General features: G+C 41.4%; 1 protein-coding gene across 4 annotated transcripts in view; it reads right to left on the reverse strand.

Annotated features, from left to right (window-relative positions):
- Nucleotides 1–17,244, reverse strand: part of GRHL2 (grainyhead like transcription factor 2) — a 164,146-nt gene extending 146,902 nt beyond the window's left edge. For 2 of the 4 annotated variants that reach the window (XM_029223040.1, XM_029223039.1), the window contains exon 1: nt 16,897–17,244. In XM_029223040.1, the coding sequence (XP_029078873.1) occupies nt 16,897–16,916 (20 nt within the window). In that variant the 5' untranslated portion in view covers nt 16,917–17,244. Of the gene's footprint in view, nt 1–6,337; nt 6,401–16,896 lie in introns of those variants that run through there. The other 2 variants (XM_029223042.1, XM_029223041.1) reach the window with 2 other exon arrangements.
- Between the last annotated feature and the right edge of the window lie 9,002 nt (nt 17,245–26,246).

The following is a 26,246-nucleotide window of genomic DNA, read 5'->3' on the forward strand; positions in this document are numbered from 1 at the left end:
AGTTCCACTTCTATGAATTTATCCTTTAGTCACTCGTATGTTCGTACTGCAGAACACTGTGCAACCAAAAAGGTGATTTGGCATCATTGACATAGAACAGTCAAAATCATAAAACAATATATAAAATAATCTACTTGTGAAAATGTTGTAGATTCTCAAACACATACACATTCATATGGGATATAATGCCTAGAAACACATCTATAAGGCTATCCAACAAATTGTCAAAATTCTGTTGAAAATGGTAGGAGATAAAGAAATATAAAAGGGGCATTTATTTTTTTCTCCCTAAATTTATTTACAGTTTTTGTGTAATGAAATAATTTTTTTAATATTTGTTCATTTGAATCCAGTAAATTCCACTTGTAGAAACTCATTCTAGGAAATACTCTAAAATCTTGAAAGATTTTATGTCTGAAGATTTTATAAAAGTATGATTTTATAATAGTGAAAACCATGGCAACAAACTACATGTAACCTATGTGTAAGTCGATGACAGTAAGTCCACAGCACATAATGCTCTGCAGCTATTAAAATATTTAGAAAAAAATCATAAAATCATGGCCAAATATTTATGTTATAAAGTTAGGTTGGAAAAAAGAGAAAAATACGCAATGTGACCAATTACTTAAAAACTTCCCTTCATCGGCATAGTGGTTTCATGGGGGAAGGCCATTATTTATAGCTTGCAAATGCTAGAATTCCTAATCAAACAATCCTTAGTTTTACAGCTTCAAGAACATTTGAAAAACTAGAAGGTGTAACACGTATCACATGAAATCCTAGATAATCAAAGAATGTATTTAAAATAATGAGTTCAACCTTCTACTGGAATTAGATTTTTTTTTCTTTCAATCAGTAGCCAAACTAATTAAGCTGAATTTTCCTTTTCACGCCCTCTCTATTAGATATGTACAGAAAAAAGAATCGTATATCTAAAAGGTTAACTATAAGAGGAAGATAGAAGAAAACAGCCTGGATAATTCACAGACCAGATAATGAGTTCCTGGTTAGTACAGCTGGCTCTAATGTCACCAACGATTTTAAAATAAATTTCTAATTGTCCTAGATGTTTTAACGTTATACTTCAGTTTAGAAAAGTACCAAATTACTTCCACGAATTCCCAGTTCCCACAGACGTTACCTTTAACGCTACAAGCAACATACATATGACAGAGAACATAAACAGAAGTTTTCACCCGTAGCTCTAGAAAAGTTTTGAATAAAAGTTTAATTACAGAGCCCTGGAGATTTACCTCTGAAAAGTGACTCCACTTTAAATAGCTGTACTGTTTAGATAAACAACCAAACTGTTTCTTAACCACTAATAATAGAGTAAAAAAAAAAAAAGGGGGAATGGATGCAAGCCTAATCAAACCTGAGAGATGAGAAACAGTGGAAGATCTTTTCAAGTCAAAATAAAGCAGAAAATTGGAAGACTCACAGGATTTTGGACCTGCCTGCCTCCACTTTTCCCACAACTAATTACCTCAAGAATGAAAGGTAAATGTGCATTTTTAAAATAAATTGCGTTTTTTTCTAATTATATTGTTTAAGGTCCTCAGACCTTAATCTAGTAGTCTGTCTAATCTTTGTGGTCTCTGTGCTTGGCATGGTGCCCAGCTCTGTACCTGGCCTGTAGGCACTCAATAAATCATGAAGTGGAAGAGATTTGTATGTACGGTGACCACCCATTTGTTGTTTGAACGTATTCATCCTGAGCTTAGTCATCACTAGTCAGCTTGGAGACATGGGCTCCCTAACCCTTGACTAAGTTCCCTGAACTTATGGCCTCTGATTAAGGAGCCTGAGTGAAGGCCTGGGTCACTGCTTTCATTGGCAAGGGATGGGAGCTGTGAATTAGAGACAGTTCTCAGACACAATGACTTGTACCAAGAGAAGAGACCACGGCTGGGCCTTTTGCTGATAAACTCATTTTACTAATGCTGAACTCTCTATAAAACCCTAAGAAGAGCTTTAAAATATCAAAATACTACATACATACATTAAGAAAACAAACCAAAGTTCTCCTGAGAAAATACAATTTGAGTAAATGGAAAGAAATGCAATTCAAAACAAGTTACCATTTCACCCTATCAAATTGGCAAAGACTAAAAAGAACATAAACACACTACTATATATAAAATAGGTAATGAACAAGGACCTACTGTATAGCCCAGGAAACTATACTCAATATTTTGTAATAACCTATAAGGGAAAAGAATCTGAAAAAAAGTGTATATATATATATGAATATATATAAAACTGAATCACTTTGCTGCACACCTGAAACTAACACAACATTGTAAATCAACTATACTTCAATTTAGAAAAATAAATTAAGAAAAAAGAGGATAATATGAATTGCTGGAGAAGGAAGGTTAAATCCTCTCTCAGATACATTGTTGGAACATTACTCAGCCATAAAAAGGCACAAGATTGGGTCATTTGTAGAGACGTGGATGGACCTAGAGACTGTCATACAAAGTGAAGTAAGTCAGAAAGAGAAAAACAAACATCATATATTAACACATATATGTGGAATCTAGAAAAATGGTACAGATGAACCTGTTTGCAAGGCAAAAATAGAGACACAGAAGTAGAGAACAAATGTATGGACACCAAGAGGGGGAAGGTGGGGTGGGATGAATTGGGAGATGGGGATTGACATATATACACTAATATGTATAAAACAGATGACTAATGAGAACCTGCTGTATAGCACAGGGAACTCTACTTAGTGCTCTGTGAAGACCTAATTGGGAAGGAAATCCAAAAAAGAGGGGATATATGTATACATATGGCTGATTCACTTTGCTGTACAGCAGAAACTAACACAACATTGTAAAACAACTATACCCCAATAAAAAATTAAAATGAAATAGAATAAAATATAAATTAAAAAAGTAAAAATAAAATTTTAAAAAAGGATAATATGTATTGCTGAGGAAGGAAGGTGAAATCCTCCCTCAGATACAGTGTTGATGGGAGTGTTAATGAGGAGAGGATTTTTGGATGGCAATTTGGAAATATGAACCAAATATCTTTAAAAAGAGGATGGCTTTTGATCAGGGATGTCTATTCATTGGAATGTATATCAAGGACAAAACTAAGAAGTGTGTAAAGATTTAGCTGTAAGTCATGCAAATATTGACTTTAATAGTAAAAAACATGAAAAATTTTAATGTACAATAGGGAACTGGTTAAATTAATCTGGACATTTCAATTCAATGTAAAACTATGGGCTATTAAAAATATTTACCACCATGAAAAGCTATGATCAATATTAACTTAAAAAATAAGTTACTAAACAGTATATAAATTACTATCTCATCTCTGTATACATAGTGTATTTGTATGTACAGGCATAGAAAAAAGTAAAAATACAGATGTCAGAGTGTTAGCAGTGTTACTGTTAATAACTTTGAGTGGTAGTTTTGAAAGTAGCTGTATTCTCTAATGTTTTTACAATTAAGTATGAATTAATCATCTTTAAAGGGCCTTTTAAATAACCTTAAAAATAAGGCTAAAATAAAGGAAAAAATTTTAATGAGTTAAGTCCACAAAGGTTGATCTCAAACTTTCCACATTTGAAAGTAATGAAAGTACTCTCACGCATAAGAACAATATACTTGACATCAAAAAATCTAAAGCTCTGGGACTTCCCTGGTGGTGTAGTGGTTAAGAATCCGCCTGCCAATCCAGGGGACACGGGTTCGAGCCCTGGCCTGGGAAGATCCCATGTGCCGCGGAACAACTAAGCACGTGTGCCACAACTACTGAAGCCCACGCGCCTAGAGCCCGTGCTCCGCAACAAGAGAAGCCACCGCAATGAGAAGCCCGCGCACCGCAAGGAAGAGTAGCCCCCGCTCGCCACAACTCGAGAAAGCCCATGCGCAGCAACAAGACCCAGTGCAGCCAAAAATAAATAAATAAATTTATATTTTAAAAATATTTTTTAAAAATATCTAAAGCTCTGAATATTTTTTAAATCATGAAACTAAATGGTAACCAAGAACTTGAGGAAATTATAGCCAGAATTTTGACGAGACAGTTAATAATTTTAGGTGTGTAAAAAGCGCTCACAAATCAAAAATAAAAATATCAGCATCCCAATTCAAAAAAAAAAAAAGAGTGAAAATTAAGAACAGACTACTTCTAACCCATATGGTACATTTGTACAGATGTTGTAAGGTGCCCTTTTCCCCGGGCAGAGGCCAGAGGGAAGCTTAGCTCGATCTCAACCCCAAGGTCCCCTCGTCCAGGACACAACAAAATAACTGTATGTAGTAGCCAAGGCAAAAACAAGATCTTTGGTAAAAAAGAAACTTAAATGACGAATAAACATCTGAGAAAATGTTTAACCTCATTAATTATCAGACTGCAATTTAAAACAAAAATACACTTTTTTTGCTGTTCAAATTGACCAAAAAATTATAAATCTCATAGACTGGTGACAAGATGTGAGAAAGACACTCTCAAACACTGTTGGGAGAAAACAGAAATTTTTACAACCTATCTAGAAGTCATTTTCAAAGTATGAACAAGAACCTACAAATATTTATCTTTTGTTCTTATACTTCCAAAAACTTATTCTAAAGTAATAAGCAGAGATACAAAGATTTATATATAAGCATGATTTATAATAATGAAAAAGCAAAACAACCTAAACATAAAAAATAGGAGGTGGTAGATTTCATCTTCAAATGCTATGTAGAAGTATACTTAAGAGACTAGTAAAATGCCAACAATAAAGCATTAAGTAGAAAATGCAGAATGGCATGAATGATGTAAAAACGTGAGATTATAATTTGTACACTTTTATAACCACATTCATAACTGTAAGAAAATATATGAAGTGTCAGGGCCCTGGAATTGTGAGTGACTTCTCTTCTATATACCTTTCTCTAGTTTCCAGTTTTTTCTCATGGCCTTATAGTATCTGCATAATCAGAAAAAAAGGCCTCCCCAAGAAATGGTGCTTAAAAAAGAAAACACACCGCAAGTGCAAAACTGCACCATAAAACAGCTGCAACAACAGTCAGCCTCCACCATAGCATTGAAAACAGTGAGGTAGGTCATTCAGAAATGCTTCAAAACTGTGATTTATAAAATAATCCATCAAACAGTAAATACAATAAAATCTCAGATTCATAAAAACATTTTCAATTTCTCCCATATTCCAGGAATATCTGGCACAACAACAAAATCTCTGAATATCGTGTTCAATTTGGTTCACCTGGCCAACCGTAGGTTATGTTGCAAGAGAAAAACTCCCAGCTTGTAATTAAATATGCCCTGGGTATTGACCACATAGGTATTTTATTGTAAATTAGGATCGGGAACCCAAAAAAAGGATGTGCGTCTTTTAAATGAGGAAAAGAGAAGAGAAACAGGTACAACCGCCAGCCGATTCAACTTCAGGATACTAGGAGTGATAAATGAACTGTGTCCCAAGATTTGTGGGCAAATTCAAAAAGCAAATTTGTGGTCCTGCGTGGCTGAATACAAACCACACCTTTCAGGCTATTTACTGAAATTGGATAAACACAGGATAAAAAGACAAAATGTAGCCCTTCCTAATCTCCTTCTCGCAAGCCCTACAAGGATATGCACCTTTATTTAGACTTTGAACGACCAAAATCGATAACGATTTTTGAAAATGTAAGGTACAGTATTTGAGATCTGATGAATTTCTGCACAATGAGAAGGAAAGTATGGGGGAGGGGAAGCCAGGTAGGCATGGGAAAGAAGGGGACAATTGCAAATTTCACTTTTGAATCCACAACCAAAAAGTATAATCACAAACTCTGTGTTGATTCCCACAACCTAACGTTGCTTTGGTTTTGCTCACATTAGCAAAGTTCATTTCCTTTTTGTTTAAACCTCGCCCCTCCCCCGTTTTTTCCCTGACATATTTTTGGCAACTTAAGTGATTCTGTGAGGCCACGTTCTCCCTCCAAGTTCACATCGTGTACTTTCTGTTCCCTGGTGGATGCTCCTTGGATAGGTTGATAAGTAAATAACTTCACATTTGCGACAAAGCTTCCATTAAAGACGCCTGCAGGAAATTCAGTGATGCAATCTCACACAGCTTAACTAACAGACTCCATCTCGCGTCTGGCATGATCTATGTACCAGCTTGTAGAAGCAGGTACATGACTCACACGCTTGGCCCTCCAGGGAAAAGCAAGTCTATGTTACGGAAAAAATAAATTGTTGTTTAAAAAAAATAATAAAAACTCAACCGTGCCTACAACTACTTTTTGTTTTTAAAGGAAGTCATATTCCGCGTTCTCCCTATTCCTGAAAAAAGATTAAATACAACTGGACCTACCACCGAGTCGTTCCCAAGAGCACCCACTCAGGTTAGGTCAGAGATGGCATGGAAGGCAGCCCCGCCTCCAGAGAATTTTCTCTAAGGTAAACTGCGCAGGCGCATGCAGACTACTGAGTGGATGAAAAGGTTTCTCTTCTGCTTAGTCACCACCACCGCTCCCCCCGCCCCCTCCCCCCACGCCCCCAGCTGCAAGTTATACAAAGGCTGGAAACTCCCACACCTGGGTGTACTATTTTGAAAAATTGGTGCACTTGATAATTGGTCAAATCCAAAGAGACAGCGTTGTTGAGACACTAACCCAAAAGTGTACAGGTGAGTGAGGCATAGTGCAGAAGACACACGTGGCATACCAGCAGTGAAGAGCTGAGTGACATGCCTCTATCAGCAGGGAGGGAACAGCTGAATTCTACCAGGAACAAGCAAGCAAGCAGGCTTTCCCATTTTATTTCAGCTGTGTGTGTGTGTTATTTTTAAATATCTCCATGGCCAAATGACTATTTTTTTTTAAATAACCTTAAAATTTTTCTAATTACAAGAACAGTACAAGCTCACTTCAGCAAACTAGAATACAGAGAAGAACAAATAAGAGACAAAAGCATCTATAATTTCTCCATGCAGAGAGCAAACCACTGTTAACCTACTGTGGTTTTATTATCATAGTTTATTATTTATTTTCTATGCCTGAAAACCTTCTAACATAATACACCATGAACATTTTTCCTGTCATTAAATATTTTTCCATAATCTGATTTATAATGCTTACCCCTGAACTGTGATTTACTAAACCAGTCCTCTGTATCTGGGCACTTAGAGCTTTCCTGATTTTTCACTTTAAAAAAATTCCTACAATTAATATCCTTGATTACTTCCTTAAGATAAAGCCCTAAAACTGGAATTCAGGTGTCAGAAGGTAGGCCCATTTCAACCAGTTTTGCTAAACTGTCTTCCAGAAAGTTTGTAAGAATGTATAATCCTCCTAGAAATGTATTTTACCCAAACCCAGTTTTGTTAATCTTGGCCAATTTGACAGGGAAACCTTGAGCTTCCCTCTTCTGTAATCTGTATTTCTTGGATTATTAATAAACTGAATATTATTTTATATGTCTATTAATCACTTGTAGCTTTTGTGAACTGTCTACTCATGTTTGTGGACCATATTTCTATTGAGACGTTTGTCCTTTTTTAAAATGTTTTCAAAACTATGTAAGATAGACATAGTTTTAAAAGTAGCCACCACGATTCCGAAGCAGCTAAAAACCGTGGTCTGCACAGGAAGCAAAAATGTACTTAAAGGCTCTTCTAACCTATCAAAATCCTCCACTTGAGAACTTCCAGGGGCTTCAATCCATTTTTTCCTGGTACCAACACTGGCTTCAGAGAAAATGGACTTCAGAGACTTCTAAATCTTACAACACAATAGGATACCAGAGAAGGAGATTTTATTCCTGACCTACATGAAGAGTCATTTGTGTGCCCTGGAGTGAAATCATATATTGTCTTTTTTTTTAACTTTTTATGTTATATTGGAGTATAGCCGATTAACAATGTTGTGAGAGTTTCAGGTGCACAGCAAAGCGACTCAGCCATACATATACGTGTATCCATTCTCCCCCAAACTCCCTTCCCATCCAGGCTGCCACATAACATTGAGCAGGGTTCCCTGTGTATATTGTCTTACAATCGAAGTGAAACTGCAGGTGCTATTCTTATTCTTATACTATTTAATACCTTTTCTGAACACTTATTAAACCATTGGCTTGGCAATACTGGTTGACAGTAGGTGTGCCTGAATAATGTTTTATTAAGACGAGGAGGAATCTGGAAGTGGGGCATGGGAGGGGAAGGATGAAGGGAGGAGGAAAAGGGGGAGGAAAGGGCAGCAAGAGGCAAGAGGAGAAGGCCCATTTGTTGCTGTTTTCATTTTACTAAATTTTATTCAATGTTCCGTCCATTCCAATACTGCCTCTCCTTCACTCCACGAGCCTGCACAGAGTAAACCACTTCCTGGGTGCTGTTCTGGAAGGGGGTTCTCAGAGTACCTGCCAGCCCTTTTTATCTGATTTTCTTGTACCTTTATCTACCAGCCCAGTGAGGCAGTGAGGGGGTCCACTAAGTAAACCATTGATCTTACCGCTTACATGCTGAATTCCGTGTGGCCCTCTGAATTCCTCTCGCCGGCCAGAAGTCTGTTTCTTTGTCATCTTAAACCACCTTTTATTTTGCTAAAATAAAATGATTTGAGGGGGGCCTGGGAGCAGAAGCAGGTCCCACTGTGCCCTGTAGTCTCCTATCTTGTTAACATCATCATTCTGTGAGCCGCCACCAGCCCAGACTCCACTGGAAGGGAGAAAATGAGACTCACAGAATGTTGGAGCAGGTGATTATCCTCAGAGATCATTTAGTTCAACTTCATTTTACAGGTGAAAAATAATGAAAGACAAACCCTCTGATCTTATGTTAAGTATCTTATTGGCAATACAGGGAAGAGGCAAAAGCTACCTTTGTTCCTTGCTGCTTTGAAAAGTTAGATCCAAGAAGTACAGAAAGCAGTTATTTTCTGAGGCTCACTGAACTGAGAACTAAAACCAATGATTTGGGGTGAGTGTGGGAAGGAAAGGCCATCTTAACTCACAGAAATGCTGTCGGAACCTTAACCACGTGTTTCATATACTCACGTTCATATCTTAAGAAGCAAATAGGCAATGCCTCCCCTGTTCTCAATCTCCCTACCAAAAAAACGGAGTATATTTTTTTAATTAATCAAAACCTCAGATTTTCAATTCATACAACGCCAGTATGCAACACACAAGAAAGAATGTAAGGCACTTTTTTCCTCAAATCAAACTTTTAGCTCCAAATCCTACTCTTGGTTACTCCCAGACTCTGTATGATCTGTAAGGCTCGTCCTAGATCTAGGATTCAAGGCATCAAGTTAAAATCAGAATCAATCCGCCAGGAGGATAAACAGCACACGTCATCCTCTCTTAGAGCCCAGCTCTGCAGCCGGAGCATGGCAAATCTCATGCTACTGAGAAAAGGCTGGCAACTCAAAGGTGGCTAAAGCATAGTTTCTCCCTCCTCCTTTTTTCTTCCTCTCTTTTCTCCATTCTTGTCCCCTTCACTTCAACCTTTCCCCGTTTTCTGAAACCCCGATCTAAATTCAGAAACCTTGGAAAAGAGACTCTGGCCCTGGGGTGTTTGTTATACGTGCACATTCAGCATTTGGACGGAAGGCTGGCGCCAAAATAAGAAGCAACAGGCGCATCTTGCTTCCCTTTCTGCTCTGGGGGGTTGTCTGCATTCACACTTGTAAAGGAAGCATTTCCTTGGGAGTGAATGTGAAGTCAGATCACTTTAAAAATGCTCCCCACAAAGTTCATTGCCCTGTTCATTACAAAGTAAAATAAGGCTGTTCATCGCCACAGGCAGCGACTGCTTTCCACTGAAGGCCCATTCAAATGCTCGGTCAATCTCCATAACCCGGACAGATTCTCAAAATGTACATCGAAATCCCCTGAAATGTATCAGCTTTTTAAGTACTTTCCACAGAGCTCTAAAAATGTGTGCTTGGTGGGCATTTTATATAGCAAATCAAAATGTGCTGTTTTTAAAAATAATATTGCTTTAATCCTGCTACTCACCAGAACACATCAAGCTAAAACACTTAATTCCCTTCCCAGTATAAATGGGGGTGGAAGTTGGGGGTAGATCCCTAAAGAAGTACTTCCTTGCTTCTACCCCACTTACCCCATTATAGCCCAGTCCTTTCTACCACAGACCATTAAAAGACTTACAGCATAAAATGTAATTTTCTGGTGATGGAGGATGGATGGATGGATGGATAGATGGATGGATGGATGGATGGATGGATGGATGGATAGATGGATAAATAAAATGGAAGCAAGGAGCCAGGACTTCTCTAATGGATGGAAATATGCAGGGCAGGTGGAGGGTAGAGTGAATCTGAATTTTGGAGGCTTCCGTTTGAAGACCTGTGAAGCTGTCTGAGGGACTTCCAGGTATATGTTGCTGTTACTAAGCAACCCACCCATCCTCCTGGGCCAAAGCAGAAATTCCTATTCAGCCTGTTGCGGCTCGCTAAGGAATTTTTCCTGGACAAGTTTGCCAAACCAATCACTACCCTGTTTCAGCCTAGACCTCACTTTTTATAATTGAGCAGGAATCCTTGAATACCTTTTGAAAAGGAAGAGAGTGCCTGCACCCCGAAGTGAGTATCAGGGATCATGAGTGAGGACTCTAATTTAGGACAAGGCTTGCCTTATACTAAGAAGAACTTAAAAGTAAACATTTTCCAAGGTTAAGCTCAGTTGACTTGAATTAGATAAGGTGCCATCACTTGCTGCCATCATCTTAACTCTTGGCTCAGGTGACAAGAATGGGTTGCTGTTGCTATAAATGCTAAGAGAACACAGCAAAGTTCACTGGCTAAAAGAACACCTGAAATCAGATTCATATTTATATCACTGCATGGAAGACGTGCATGTGTCAATTCCTACCAAGTAATATGGGAGGGAAAAAAATCAGCAAAGTGGCATCAGGAGACAGACCAAGGAGGAAAAGAAGGGAGGGGGGAAGGGAGGGAGGGAAAGAGGGGAAAAAAATGTTGCTTCAGACTGAGGACAAAATAAGAGGAAAAATACAATTTAACCAAATTGTTTATTTTTTAACCTGAAACGTATGCCTGGTTGTATCAAAGTCACAGAGAGGAACCAAAGCATTTGCTTGAGTTACCTAAGTCTTTAAAAGAAAACTAGATTCAATAACCAAACATCAAAATAATAATCTTGTTTAAATTATCTATAGATTTCAAACAAATACTTCTTGGGGTTCTTGGGTGGTGGTGTTGTATAAATGTTATGTATGTTTGACTTACTTGACTATATGTATAAATTCTCTGTTTGACTTTGCAGAGTATAGTAGAAATTGCTAGATACAGCTCTTCATCACTGCTCCAGCACTTACTTTTAATCCTCCTTAAATCAGATGGCACTGGGTCCATTTGGGTGGCCTAGTCTCTGCGGTTGGTTTAAAACAGGACCTAATTACAGATCAACAGAAAGCCTAGTACCATCTTATTAGGGTAATACTTAAAGCTACCATTAGCCCTAGAGATGAAACTGCAACCATCATCCCATTAAATATTTCACCAAGGACCAGCATCAGATTGAACTCGTTATCTTTGACTTTGTGCTACAAAATAGAATCTAAATTCAGTGAAATAACTGTGCCTAGAAAAATGAACACTAGTTTTATCTTCTAATGTAAAACTATGGAAGGACAAGGGTGGCCTTCTAACTCCAACCCAGCTCCCTAGTGAGTGGGATCCAGCCTAAAATCTGAGTTTGACCTTTTAACTCTGGGCCTGGCAGAAGGCCACATGGGTGACATCACTCCAAATCAGGTGTTTAGCAGCTCTGGAAATATGACTTGTCAAAAGGATCCCATTCTTCCAGAAGGGACAGTTCAGCAACACAATAAAAGTAAACAACATTGAGAGAAGGCCTAAGAACTCTTAAACCCTAGTTAAGATATCAGAAGCTGCTCATCCAAAAGTAGCATAATGAACATAAAGCCTACAGGTTTCATTTCACTTATATGCTGGATATACACCTGAGAAGGGATGTATAAATTGAATTTATTAGGTAAAGTACTCACTTAAAGCATTATTTTGCTAAATAACCCAATGCAGATGCCCTGGCCCCTCTCTGAAGAATCTGATTCCATAACTCTGGGGTGGGGCACAGGGAGTGTAGCTTTACCAAGTGCCTCAGGTGATATATTTTTGTAATCAGATGAGTTTGTGTTGCAGTGATTTAAAGAATGCCTATGGACATTCCTATTACTAAGCACATACATAATTATCTTCAACCTTTTTTTTTTCAATCAATCCAGACTTCTATATTGTTGTCTAGCATTTTCTTATTTTTCAGGTAAGTTAACTTTACCTGTATATTAGTTTATTTCACCGAAGATGCAAAACTAACCAAAGCACACTGTTTGCAGTGTCTCACTTCCAAACACAGTGGCCCAGTCTGTTTTCTGATGGATACAAGTTTGCAGAAATTGAATGCGGGTGAGAGAAAGAAAGGGTGAACTCGAGGCTAATTTAGGGTTGAGATAGCCAGGAAGGGTGGCAGGTTAAATTAAGAGGTTTAGACAGGAATGAGTGTCAGAGCAAACACCATGTTGGTCCCTCTTCTTCAGTTCTAATTCCCAGGGGTCATCCAGTATGTGTGCATTTTTTTCACCTCTAAATTAAGAAGCGTGCAAGATTTAATCCATTGTAGGGAAGAGAACACTGGACTTTAGCCATTAAGCTGGTGATACCTGGGGAAAGATACAAGACTGGCACTATTAGCCGATTCTGTATTTACTGTATTTATAAGTATAGTGTTGTCTGGTTTTGAGTGTACAAGTGTCTGGACTATTAAGTAGAGAACTGATTATCTTAGTTTACTTAATGGGACCACTGTCTCTCTAAGTCTCTGATTCACCCACACTGGGCTCCTTTCTGATCCTAGAATATGCTAAGTACTCTCCCACCTCAGGGTCTTTGCACTTGCTCATCCATCTGCCTGTAACACTCGTATCCCTAGTATCTTCAGTGCTTGATCTCACTTCAGGTTTCTGCTCAAAGGTCATCTCATCAGAGAGGCCATCCCTGAGCACCTTATATAAAATAATTCCCCGTTATTCTCAATCCCTTTAGCCTGCTTTGCTTCCCTTTGTAGCATTTATCATCATCTAACTTGTTATGTATTTCCTTCTTTATTGAGTCACTGTTTCCTGGAACTACAATGGTAGCACCACAATGGCCGGCAGTTTGTCCTATCTGCTAATGAATCTCATTGCCAGGATCAACGCTCAGTTTATAGTGGCACTCAAGATATATTTGTTGAATAAATGAGTGGGTATTTTTATTGCTTTGAGGAAGATATGATTAACTCAGTATTGGTGATATTAAAAGATAATATAGGGAACTCCCTGGTGGTCCAATGGTTAGGATTCCATGCTTTCACTGCCGTGGCCCGGGTTCAACCCCTGGTCGGCATGGCATGGCCAAAAAAAAAAAACAAAAAGAAAAAAAAATTATATAGCTAAATGGAAACATATCCACTTATAAAACTAAAGAGTAGAAAGATTAAAATATTTCATCCCATTACTTGAAACGCTACCCACATGAGGTATCTATAACTTTGGACATTTTCCTTTCTAGAATAATGGCTGGACTCCTTAAGACAAAACACACAGAATGACTAAAGGTAATCGTCCTAAGGCAAAAGCGGGGTGGGTAGGGAGAAGGGGGATTTATGTAATATCTGTTCCTGTTTCATCTTCCACTAGAGTGTAAGTCCCTTGAGGACATGGCCCACTTTATACGTCTTTTTACTCTCCTATGATACCTATCTGAATGTGTTGCAAATGGTAGGTAATCAGAAAACACATATAGGTAATGAAAAACACCTGTTTCAAATAAATCATATATATATATATATATATATATATATTCTGAATATTTTGGCAATAAAATAAGAGTTTCTAAATCTATCATTGGGCGGCTAGAATACACATGCTTGTTGACAAAGATCATAAATCTCCATAAAATGTTAGAAAGGGGGAGTAGAAAAATTCTAAATATGTACAAAGACAAACTGTCCTAAAAATACTTTGTTTTAAATAGCGATAGCATCAACATTGCAGAACATAAAAAGCAGATCGTGTCAATCTGAAAACTTCACGACTATAAAAAAGATGATGCTACTTCAGTCCAGACTTGCTAACTGGAATTATCTTCGTATGCTATCCAAAAGCTTACCTATACTTTGATGGGTTTATAGAAAAAAAAGTCCTTTGTGTATCCCTTTAGGTTAGTTCCAGAAAATACAGACAAGCCTCCTACAGGGATTTACCGAAAAGTTGATAAAGTTCAAGCTCCAGGACTCCGGTTTGCTCTGGCAGGAAGCTCCAGAAACAGGCTCACATGGGTTTTTTTTTTTTTTTTTAGAGCCCTCACCCCTACTCCACCTAACACAATTGCATAAGCTTCAAGCTCATAAAACCTGGGCCCACCCCTGCCAGCCAGCCATTAAAGAACTAGGCTAGAATCTGCAAAAATGATCCAAAAATCATTTATTAATTTCAAGCATTTCTCCATAGTCTTGGCAAAGAGACGTAAATGGGGTTCAACAGTCTCTTTGAGGTATTGTTAGTATTACTTTTCCCAGGAAACGAAATGAAGTCTTGGAAAGCATCACTAGATAAAAGTTACTTTCATTAAATGTAAGTATACATAACTCTAGATAGTTATTACCCATAAAAATTAGGTAATGTATCGCAGTGAACTAGATTGCTAGTTTTATTGCTTATTTTCTTTCTTTAAATTTATTTTTAATTGAAGTATAATTCACATTCAAATATTATTTTCAAGCGTACAACATAGTGATTTGATGTCTATATAGGTCACGAAACGATTCGCACAATAAATCTAGTTACAATCCGTCACCAAAGTTAACACAATATCGACTATATTAGAACTTATTTTCAATACTAAATAAATTATCTTCATTGGTGCCAAGTACAATCGGTTAAAAGCCAATCTGTTTTCATCCTAAATTCATTTGAGTCCCGTTGTATCACAAAACGAAGTGGTGCAACCGAATGTTAATCGTGTTAAATAAGGAATTACAGTAAGCCTTATCCAATAGTCACTAGATTTGCAACCATTTTTGACACGAAGATCAAAACAAACCAAAAACACCGTGCTGCCATCTCGGCTTTTGGCTACTGAAGTTTTCAAACTCGAGGAGTGAGTTCTTAAAGGTTACGGAGACAATTGGGGGTGGGAGCGGGGGTACACTCAAACCCACACTTTCCCTGCTCCCGACCTCGGCCCGTGTTTGTACTGTAACTAGGTCCTCCCCTCCGGTGTGTAGCTCGCACTTAATTTTTCATTAGTGGGTAAAGTGGTACTAATATCTGGTAGTTTTTCTTAAGTATGATAGCCTGTGACGTTAGCTACACCAACCCTACCCGGGGCCTAACTTTGAGGATGGTCCCCTCCATCCCTGGTCAGGTCCACAGGGCATTCCTGCTGCCCCCCTCAGGGTCCCTCGATTTGGGACGGGTCCCAGGCCACTTCTCCAGGAGAGGCGCTGGCAGCCCGCGGCCTCCGGCCCTCCCCCCGCGGAAACGCCCTGTGGAAGGTCTCCTTGGGGTGGCCGCACCGCCGGGGTAAAGCGACCAGGAAAAGCGGAAAGTCGGCCTCCACGCACTCCCGATAGGACGCGCCCGCCAGGAGGGGGAAGGCAGCGTCGCCACCGAATCCCGGGCAGGGCCGCGGGACCCACCTCCGGCTCCCGCTCGCTCCCGCCCTCCGCCCCACCTCCCCCTGGCAGCACAAAGCCGGCCGGGAGGCGGGGGCCAGGCCTGCTGGGAGGCCGCCTGGACGAGACGGGACCCGGGCCCGGCGCCCCGCGGCTCAGGCTGCCGAGCCCCGGCGCGTCTAGAGTTCCCGTCCCGGACGGGGCGGACGCGCCCCCCGGCTGGCCTTAGGAGGCGCGGGAAGCCGGGCTCCCCGCCTTTTCAGGCGAGAGTCGCCTAGGGAGGCCCCGGCGCACTCGCCCCGTCCCGCTAGCCACGCCCGAGGTGGCGGCCTCCGGAGCGGGGCGCCTGGACCGGCCGGGCCTCGGGGGGCGGCGAGCTCGCGGGGCCGCGGAGGCTGTCCGGGCGGGGCTGACTCGATAAGTTGCAGGCGCCCCTTAGCGCCTTACCGTGGCGCAAACTCGGGCCTCAAATCAATCCCCCTCGTTCCCGAAAGGCCCAGTCCTCCCGCACCTGCGTAAGGTGGCCAAGCCATTCGGGGGCGGGCGGGAGGGGGCGGGGGCACGGGGGTGGGGGCGGCCCCCGCTGCCCCCGAGACCCGGGCCGCTCGGCGCCTCGCCTCCCGTCGGGGGCGCACACGCGGGCGCGCACACGCACACCATCCGGCCCAGTGCGGGAAGATGGCCGTTTCTGCTGCAGGATAAAGGCTCTTTGTTGCGCTCGCACAAAAGCCGCCAAGACCCGCTTTTTCCAGCAGGCCCTTTGGGCAAATCGAAGGAACTCAGCTGAATTTCCAAATGGCCCTAGGAGCCTGAAGCGGTGGGAGCAACTAAAAGAGAGGGGGAATAACAGGCCTCCCGCCCTCTTCTACCAAAACCTCTGCCAATATACAAGGATTCGTCCTGGGAGACCGGGTCTGAGATCATTCGTAAGGGAGGAAGGAAAGAGGAAAACCTACTTTTAGTATCAAGGCCCAAAGGGGGTATTAAACATTCATATTCTTGCAGGGTGGCTCCCCTTAACCAGGGTAGAAACATAATCTGGAAAAGTCTGGATACACCAAAAAGAAAAAGAAAAAAGAAAGAAGAAAAAAAAAAAAAACCAACAATAGCAACCTAAAAAAAAAAAAAAACCAAAAACCAAAAAACATAACAAACCAGTTGCCATCAGCCCAAAGTGGTAGTAGCAGCAGCCGGCGCGTGTGATCCACTTACTTGTCCGACTCTTGTGACATGTTTGATCCAATGAACTCGCTCCCCTTTTCCTGGAGCCTCAGCCTCTGGTGAAACTGGACTTTCAAGTCTGTGCAGGTGAAGGTGTGTGAGAGCCCGAGATGGCAGAACAAGAGCTACAGGTAATTCTGCTTTTCCGTCCCCCCTCACCACTCTCGCTCGCTCGCCCGCTCGCGCCCTCACCTAGCCGGAAAGGTGGGATAAGGGGGGGCCCCCTCACATGGGGCCCGAGCTCGGAGGCGGCCGGGCGGCGCGGAGTCCTCCCGGATCGTGGCAGTGGGCAGCCACAGAGCACAAAGTGGCGGACTTGGGCGGCCACAGGTAACTTTCTCGCAAGGAGCTGAATTCTTTCACTAAAGGGTACAAGCCCGAGGGACGAGCTGCGCGGTGATTGGCTGCGGGGCTCCCCCAGGTGAGCTGCCATTGGCAGAGGCGCGCTCAGGTAAGGCCCTTCTCCAAGTGCAGGTAACTCACTCCGAAGTTTACCTGAGAGCAGCGGCGGCACGCTTGCAGCTCTGCGGCAGCCCGTGGGAGCCGAGGGTCAGTGCTTCGAGTAGACTTCATGCTACGTTCCCCTTCTTCCCGGAGGCCGGCCTGGGAAGGGGAGTGGGGGGTTTGGCGGGGGGGGGGGGGGAATTGAGGGATAGAAGTTAACAGGAAAAAAGCAACACCTGCAACCACTAGGGATTGTGGGTCAAACGGAAGGACTAAGGAGAGCTGAACTCGGGGATCCCAAGCCAACCGGAATCAAATGCAACCGCACCACCACAAGGCTTTTAATACCCACATTAAGAAGACGGTTTGACAGTGTCGGAAGAGTACGGGACTGAAGTGTACGTTGTGCTCAGAGGGGGAGAAAAACACAAAGATCGCCGAGTCTGTTACGTAATTGCATTTTTAACATACTTATCCACAACAAACACTTTTCGTGTCCCGATGTGTAACAGATACGGTAGATTACTAGATTTACAAATAGGTGAGCATCCTTTCATGACCTAGACGGATAGGGAGTGGCATGGTTTTGATGGGGTGAAGAAATTTGGTTGAACAGACCCTAATATGGCTCAGACACACCACTTCCATCTTAACTCTGCAGCCTGGGATTCCAGAGCTGCAAACCACTGAATCCCTCCCATAAACATGTTGTCATTTGACGTTTCCAGGCAAGCATCAACATTTACATTGTAATTCAATAGAAGCAGCGATTACAAAGGAAATTTATCCTTCCAGCTTAATATGGTTGCTACGGAAACAATTCAGAATGAAACTGACTTTTTTTGCAGTTTTGTTTCTCCTGGTTGGGAACAACGAATTTGCAAACGTGTAATTTATAACCACTACTTCCAACGAGTATCTGTGGAAGTTCCGACAGTAATCTAGCCCATGCATATGAATTGTAGAAATAAAGAGGGCATGGAAAGCTTATCATGATTTATTTTGAATTAATACTACATTGACAGAGATGAAATAACTTCTATTTTAACCTGTATAGATCATGTATTTCCTGGAAATTACATTATGAGACAAGGTTTGGCTGTTCTGTGTTTCATTCTCAACAAATGAATTTCAAAATTTTTTCTTACTTTTTAAAGACAGTATAAGCACACACGCTTACTTTTTAAAGATAACATGATACTTTAAGATAATGCAGTACCCACCTCTCATTTGCCTTCTTAACCTCCTGTCTAGAGGCTACCAAATTCCACTTTTAGCCATCTATTCTGTCATTACCTTCCTATTTCTAAATAATTTACACAGCTATCCCTTGATTTATCAATTTAGATGGTGTGTTTTGTCCACCTGTTGCCTTAGATAAGGACTTAACTCTATCAAACCCCATCTAGTTTCATCTTCCACCATTCATCCAATATATCTCTTTCACAGTTTAGGGATAGCAAGCAGTCAGTGACTGTGCAAATACTAGTCACAATAGAGCAACTATGGTTGTTTTCTTTCTTATAAAAACCTTTTATCTGTTTACTCAGTTTTTGATGTTTCCAACCTGATATTTTTTCTACAACATGTCTATCAAATAACTGTCACATTTATTTTCCAAATGATCAATCGATCCCATTCCCCACCCCCCAACCCCCTCCAAAGTCCACTGTCCTTCTCTTCCAATGGAGATAAGTTCCTCTCTGGACCTGCTACTCCGTTGTCATCCTGGGACATCTCCAGAGTAAGAACCACATTTCTCTGCCCTGTGCCTTTTTTCTTGGTTTGCTGCTTCATTTTCCATGGCATATGTTCCAGTAATAGCCCAAGAATGGGTACAGAAGGTAAAATTTTAAATGTCTTTATTCAACTCTTACTTTTTAAAGAGTTTGACCAAGTGTAGAATTCTAAGTTGAAATGTTTCATTCATAAGTTCATAAAAATTGCTCTTTTATCTTCTAGCATCCAATGTTGCCATTGAGAATTCGGATGCCATCTTGATTCCCATTCCTTTGTGATCTGGAATTTTTCTTTCTAAAAACTTATAGAATAATCTCTTTATCTCTAATATTCTGAAATTTCATGATTATGTGCCTTGGTTACCTAATATTCTGAAATTTCATCATGCTGGAGGCTCTCATCAAATGTTTGCAAACCTTTGACTCTCCCTTCTTACTTAAGAATGAGGTCATAAAACCCCACTGGAAACCACACATAGGGGTGGGAGGGAGTGTGCTTCCTCATTGGTGGGCTCGCTGTGTGGTGATCAGATAAAAAGTTCACCTTTCCTTAAGAAGATCCCCTAAATATCAGAAACTAGAGGTTTTTTCTTCTGGGCTCTTCAGCATCTCAAGAGAGGTAGCTGCTATCTCTTGCCTGAGGGAAAGCTCACCAGGCTGCCAGTATTCTCAACTCGGTATGCAGTTTACCATTCTTTCTTTCCTGTAGGTGCCTTACTCCTGCCCTTCTTTCTGCCTGATGCACAAGCCTCTCTCCTGTTTTTCCTGCTGGAGTTGTAATCACCTGGCTCCAAGAAATGGCACAGGGGACCTGAGCTGAGGATCTAACAACTCCAAATACCCACATTCACTCAGCTCTTGGCCTCTCACCTCTCCCTCACTTCTGGGATCCTGAGACATCTCATCAGCATCTCTCTCTCTCATGATCTCTGGCATGTCCAAGACCCAGGCCTATCTGGTGTTTTATAGAATAATCTCCTGAGCTGTTTCTGTACTACCTCTAGGATGACATTAGAGTAGCTTCCGATGTTCCGTTAAACCAGTTTCCAGAGCTTCCCTGGTGGCACAGTGGTTAAGAATCTGCCTGCCAATGCAGGGGACACGGGTTCGATCCCTGGTCCGGGAAGATCCCACATGCCGCGGAGCAACTAAGCCCGTGCGCCACAACTACTGAGCCTGCGCTCTAGAGCCCACGAGCCACAACTACTGAAGCCCACGTGCCAGAAGTACTGAAGGCTGCGTGCCTAGAGCCTGTGCTCTGCAACAAGAGCAGCCACCACAGTGAGAAGCCCGTGCACCGCAACGAAGAGTAGACCCCGCTCACCTCAACTAGAAAAAGCCTGTGCGCAGCAATGAAGACCCAACCCAGCCAAAAATAAATGAATAAATTTATAAAACAAACAAACAAACAGTTTCCACTCTTCCATCCAGACCATCTTCCAGAATTGTGTTGAAATATATCCATTGCAGATGACCCCACCTCCATCCTCTTTGTCCCTGTGGATTTATCCTTTTACGTTCCTTTAGTGTGCTTTTCAGAAGACAGTGAACATAAACAAATATGGGTCAATCTGCCATCTTTAATGGGAAGCCATTTCCAAAACTATCCAAAAGCTTTTACCAAACTGTCCCAGATTTGTTTGTGCAAACAAAACAAGAATTTGTGGGCAACCCTTTCCTCTTTTTGGTCAATGGTGGCCAAGATTCCTTTCTTCCTCTCCAATATCTAATAACTCAAGTTTGATTGCATCACTTAGTATCCCCTGATTGGCTACCTACTGCTACATTGATTGGTTAGTTTATGAAGGGTAAGGTCCTCCCTGGACCATTTTAAATAATCGACCATGAAATTACCTCTGTTACCCAATTGTTTTGATTCTTTTGGCAAAAGAGTTGTAAGTGACTAGGAAACCCTGCCACACCCATCATGAGAATGTACTTCTCTCTCTCATTTTAACAGTCTTCACAGGATCTTCACCAGGAGTAGATTCCATCTCAAGAAACCACTTTCTTTGGTCCACTCAGCATTCATGAAAGTTTTATCATCAGATTGCAGCAATTCAGTCACATCTTCAGGCTCTACTTCTATTTCTAGTTCTCTAGCTATTTCTACCACATCTGCAGTTACTTCCTCCAGTGAAATCCTGAGCCCCTCAAAGTCATTCGTGGGGATTGAAAGCAACTTCTTCCCAACTCCTGATAACCTTGATATTTTGACCTCTTTCCATGAGTCACCTCATCATGAATGTTCTTAATGGCATCTAGAATGATGAATCCTTTCCAGAAGGTTTTCAGTTTACTTTGTCCAGATTCATCAGAGGAATCATTGTCTGTGGCAGCTATAGCCTTATGAAATGTACTTCTTAAATAGTAAGACCTGAAAGTTGAAATGACTCCTTGATCCATGGGCTGCAGAATGGATGTTGTGTTAGCAGGCATGAAACAACATTCATCTCATTGTACATCTCCATCAGAGCTCTTGGTTAACCAGGTGCATTTTCAGTGAGCATCAATATTTTGAAATGAATCTTTTTTTTTCTGAGCAGTAGGTCTCAACAGTAGCTTAAACATTCAATCAACCATGCTATAAACACATATGCTGTCATATAGGCTTTGTTGATCCATTTGTCGAGCACAGTCAGAGATCTAGCATAGGGCCCTAGGATTTTCAGAATGGTAGATGAGCACTGGCTTCAACTTCAAGTCACCAGCTGCATTAGCCTCTATTAAGAGAGTCAGCCTTTGAAGCCAGGCGTTGACTTCTTTCTAGCTATGAAAGTTCTGGTGACATCTTCTTCCAATACAAGGCTTTTTCATCCACATTGGAAGTTTGATGTTTAGTGTAGCTACCTTCATGAATTATCTTAGCTAGAGGGACTTCCCTGATGGCACAGTGGTTAAGGATCCACCTGCCAATGCAGGGGACACGGGTTTGAGCCCCGGTCCGGGAAGATCTCACGTCACAGAGCAACTAAGCCTGTATGCCACAACTACTGAGCCTGCGCTCTAGAGCCTGCGAGCCACAACTACTGAGCCCACGCACCTAGAGACCATGCTCCACAACAAGAGAAGCCACTGCAACGAGAAGCCCACACACCACAACGAAGAGTAGCCCCTGCTCGCCGCAACTAGAGAAAGCCCGCACGCAACAAAGACCCAATGCAGCCAAAAATAAAAATAAATAAATTTATTTAAAAATTATTTTAGCTAGACCTTCTGTATAACATGCTGCAGCTTCTACATCAGCACTTGCTGCTTCACCTTGCACTTTTACGTTACAGAGACAGCTTCTTTCCTTAAAGTTCATGAGCCAACTCTGCTGGCTTCAGACTTTTCTTCTGCAGTGTCCTCACCTCTCTCAGCCTTCATAGAATTGAAGAGAATTAGGGCCTTGCTCTGGACTTGGCTTTGGCTTAAGGGAATGTTGTGGCTGGTTTGACCTTCTATGCAGACCACTAAAACTTTCTGCATATCAGCAATAATTTTGTTCCACTTTCTTACCATTCATGTGTTCACTGGAGTAGCACTTTTAATTTCCTTCAAGAACTTTTTCTTTGCATTTACAACTTGGCTAACTGTTTGGCACAAGAGGGCTAGCTTTTGGCCTGACTCAGCTTTCTACACACCTTCCTCACTGAGCTTAATAATTTTCAGCTTTTGATTTAAGGTGAGAGATGTGCGACTTGTCCTTTCACTTGAACACTTAGAGGCCACTGTAGGGTTATTAATTGGCCTAATAGCAATGTTGTTGTATCTCAGGGAATAGGGGGGCCTGAAGAGAGTGAGAGAGATGGGAGAATGGCCTGTCAGTGGAGAAGTCAGAACACACACAACATTTATCTAAGTTTGTCGTCTAATATGGGCATATTTCATGGTGCCTCAAAACAATTACAATAGTAACATCGAAGATCACCTATCATAGATCACTATAACAAATATAATAATAATGAAAAAGTTTGAAATATTGCAAAAATCATCAAAATATGACACAGAGACACAAAGTGAGGAAATGCTGTTGGAAAAATGGTGCCAACAGACTTGTTTGATGCAGGGTTGCCACAAACCACCAATTTGTAAAAAATACAATACGTGCAAAGCACAGTAAAGTGAAGTGCAACAAAATGGAGTATGCCTCTACTGAGGGTTAGGACCTCAACATATGAATTTAGGGAAGGCACAGTTCAGCCCATAACACCATGCCTCCTCCATGCTGGCAGGAGACAGAAGTGTATTCTAGACAAATTGAACGAGGAAGACCACAGCCTTGGGTACATCGAAGGAACCATCAGGAGTGAGGCATTGGACCTATAACAAGGAGAATACGTGAAGGCCACATGCTAATCAGTGAGATACCATCTCCTAGCTTCCTCCATCCAGCCCAGTGAGCCAGGAATATACCACTTGTACCACAATATACCAGCCAGCTTATACCACTACCAGCCACGCCTCTCCTCAAGGTAGGAGATGAGAGGATCTTTCTTTGGATTAATTATAAAGCCCTAGAGAAAAGACCTACAGATACTGATGTGGGTGTTTCCCAATCAGGAAAAAAGAGAGTGAGAGGGAAAGAAAAGTAAAGAAAAGAGAGGAAGGAAGGGAGGGAGGAAAGAGACTATTCTCTACCAGATCCCCTTTCAACAAAGTCCATCAGTCAATAAGTCCCACCCTCACCCATAGAGCTTCTAAGAAGCTTTTTATGTGACACTCTTAAATATAGATTATGAGGTTAGGGGTCATCAGACATTTGAGAAAAGCCTCCAAAATGAAGTATAAAGACCAGAACAAAAATGTAACTAAAACAGTGATTTTGAGGAAAACAGCTGGTATAAGGATGGAATAAAGATTCTATAATTAAAATATGAGAAGATATTACATCCATGAAACAAGAACAGCATACTTTTCTTTTTTTTATGGAATGCTTCACGAATTTGCGTGTCATCCTTGCACATTTGCCATGTGCTGCCAAAGTGAGCACCAACATACTATTTAAAAGCAATAAAACAACTGGCAGAGAATCAGAAAGGGCTTGTGGACATTAAAATATAAAAGCTGAAATAGAACCTCTCTATATTTGGAGATAGAATCTAGGAAGCCTCCCAAGAAGTAGAACAAAAAGACAACAAAATAGAGAGTGAAAGAGAACAAATAGGAAAATTGCAGGCTCAGTCAAGTAGGTCTAATACGTGACTAAGAAGTGTTTCAGAAAAAGAGAATGGAAAAATGTTGGGGAGAGAATTATCAGAGAAAAGATAAAATATGATTTTTTAAAAACCCAAGTATTATAAGTCTTCTGATTGATATGACCCACCTAGTGGTCAACACAGTGGGTTCTAAATAGTGTAAATTGAAGCAATTCTCATAAAATGTCTGGGCTGACCTTTCTAGCCCAGATGAATGAAATGAAAATAAAATGAAATAAGCAAAGAGGAAACTGCTTAGACACAAACAATCAAGAATAAGAAAAAAGCTTCCTTCCTCCCTCCCTCCCTCCCTCCCTCCCCCCTTCCTTCCTTCCTTCCTTCCCCCTTCCTTCCTTCCTCCCTCCCTCCCCCCTTCCTTCCTCCCTCCCTCCCCCCTTCCTTCCTTCCTTCCTCCCTCCCTCCCCCCCTTCCTTCCATGTCCCACCCCCCCTTCTGTCTCTCTCTCTCTGTCTTTCTCCCTTTCTTCTTTCTCTCTTTTCCCTTGTTCCCTCTCTTGGGACAAAGCTCTCCCTACCAACTGCAGGAATCCCTGAGGCGATGGGACTTCTGGCTGTAGACTCCAGCCAGCACAGTCCGGCTGACCTGAGCCGGGGGTGCTGCTGGGCACCTTGGAGAAACAGCTGGGGCTGTTGGTGCCTGTCACCCAGATAGCGAGCTGTTCCACAGGAAAAAAATAGGCTGCAAGAGCGGAGAGTGTTAGAACTGCCACCTCGGGAGCAAGTGATTCTCAGCATAAACACAGCAACGTATGGGCCTCTTGGTAACACCCTGGACCTCTTTTTATCTTAGAACTTCTTGCCTTTTCCTCATGGATGTGTTCTGGCCACGAGAGAAGACCAGAAGGTCAATTCCTTGGAGCGCTCAGATCTATGCAGACTGTTTCCCAGAGCTCATGGATGGGTGGTGTGTGCCCCAAGATACGAAGAGCCACCCAAGGAAAAGCAGTGCCTGGGTGGAGACGCTGAGAACAAACACCTCCAAAGACATTCCTCCTGCCCCCTGCAATGACATGCCTACTTCTGTTGGGTTTTTGTGGAGATGGGTTGGGCTGCTGATCAAGGAAGGGTTATGCAACCTTAAAATTAGTGAAAGGTTTTTGTAAAAAAAAAAAAAAGAATAAGAAAAAGAAAAAATTGGGAGTTCCTTGGTGGACTAGTGGTTAGGATTCCGGACTTTCATGACCCAGGTTCAATCCCTAGTCGGGAAACTGAGATCCCACAAGTCACATGGCATGGTCAAAAAAAAAAAAAAATGTATTAGCTCACTCAACAACACTGCCAGCTTGAAGATATTGGGGGTGGGGGTGGAAATACGTTTAAATACTGAATTATATGCCTAGACAAGTTATCGATGAAGTATGAAAGTAGAATAAAATTCAATTTCAGAAGCTCAGGTTCTAAAAATTACCTCTCATGCACCCTTTCTCAAAAAGATATTAGACAATGTGATCCATTAAGGCATGGGAGAACACAAAGAACCAAGAAAGAGACAGTCTTAGGACTCAGAAAAGAGGTGAAGCAACAGAGGAGAAAGTTCAAGGGATGTCGGAAAATGATGGCTTTTTAGCAGGCTTAGAGAGCAACTAAACTCTCATCCAACAGAGGCCTCCAGGTGGGAGGGAAGTGCGGAAGGTTGAATCCATATATTAAGTTTAACACTGTGGAAAATTATATTGAGAAACTCTTTGAGGGTGTGAAAAGTATTAGGAATACGTACAGAGAAGATTAAGCAAATATTTAGCATTCAGTAGCTCCAGGGGGAAAATTATACAAGAATGGAAATATAATCAAATTAATCTTCTACATGCTTGGCTCAACAGTGAGTAATATTCATATGATCTTCATAATAGAATTACTGAATGATAATTTACTAAAACTGGTGATAAACCTCACCTGAAAAAAAAAAAAAACCTCACCTGAGAAGATGGAAGGAGGAAGATACTGGTATTGTGTGGGTA

The sequence above is a fragment of the Monodon monoceros genome, unplaced genomic scaffold (assembly GCF_005190385.1).
Source record: "Monodon monoceros isolate NGI ecotype Baffin Bay Population unplaced genomic scaffold, NGI_Narwhal_1 Super_Scaffold_14, whole genome shotgun sequence".
Classification (NCBI taxonomy): Eukaryota; Metazoa; Chordata; class Mammalia; order Artiodactyla; family Monodontidae; genus Monodon; species Monodon monoceros.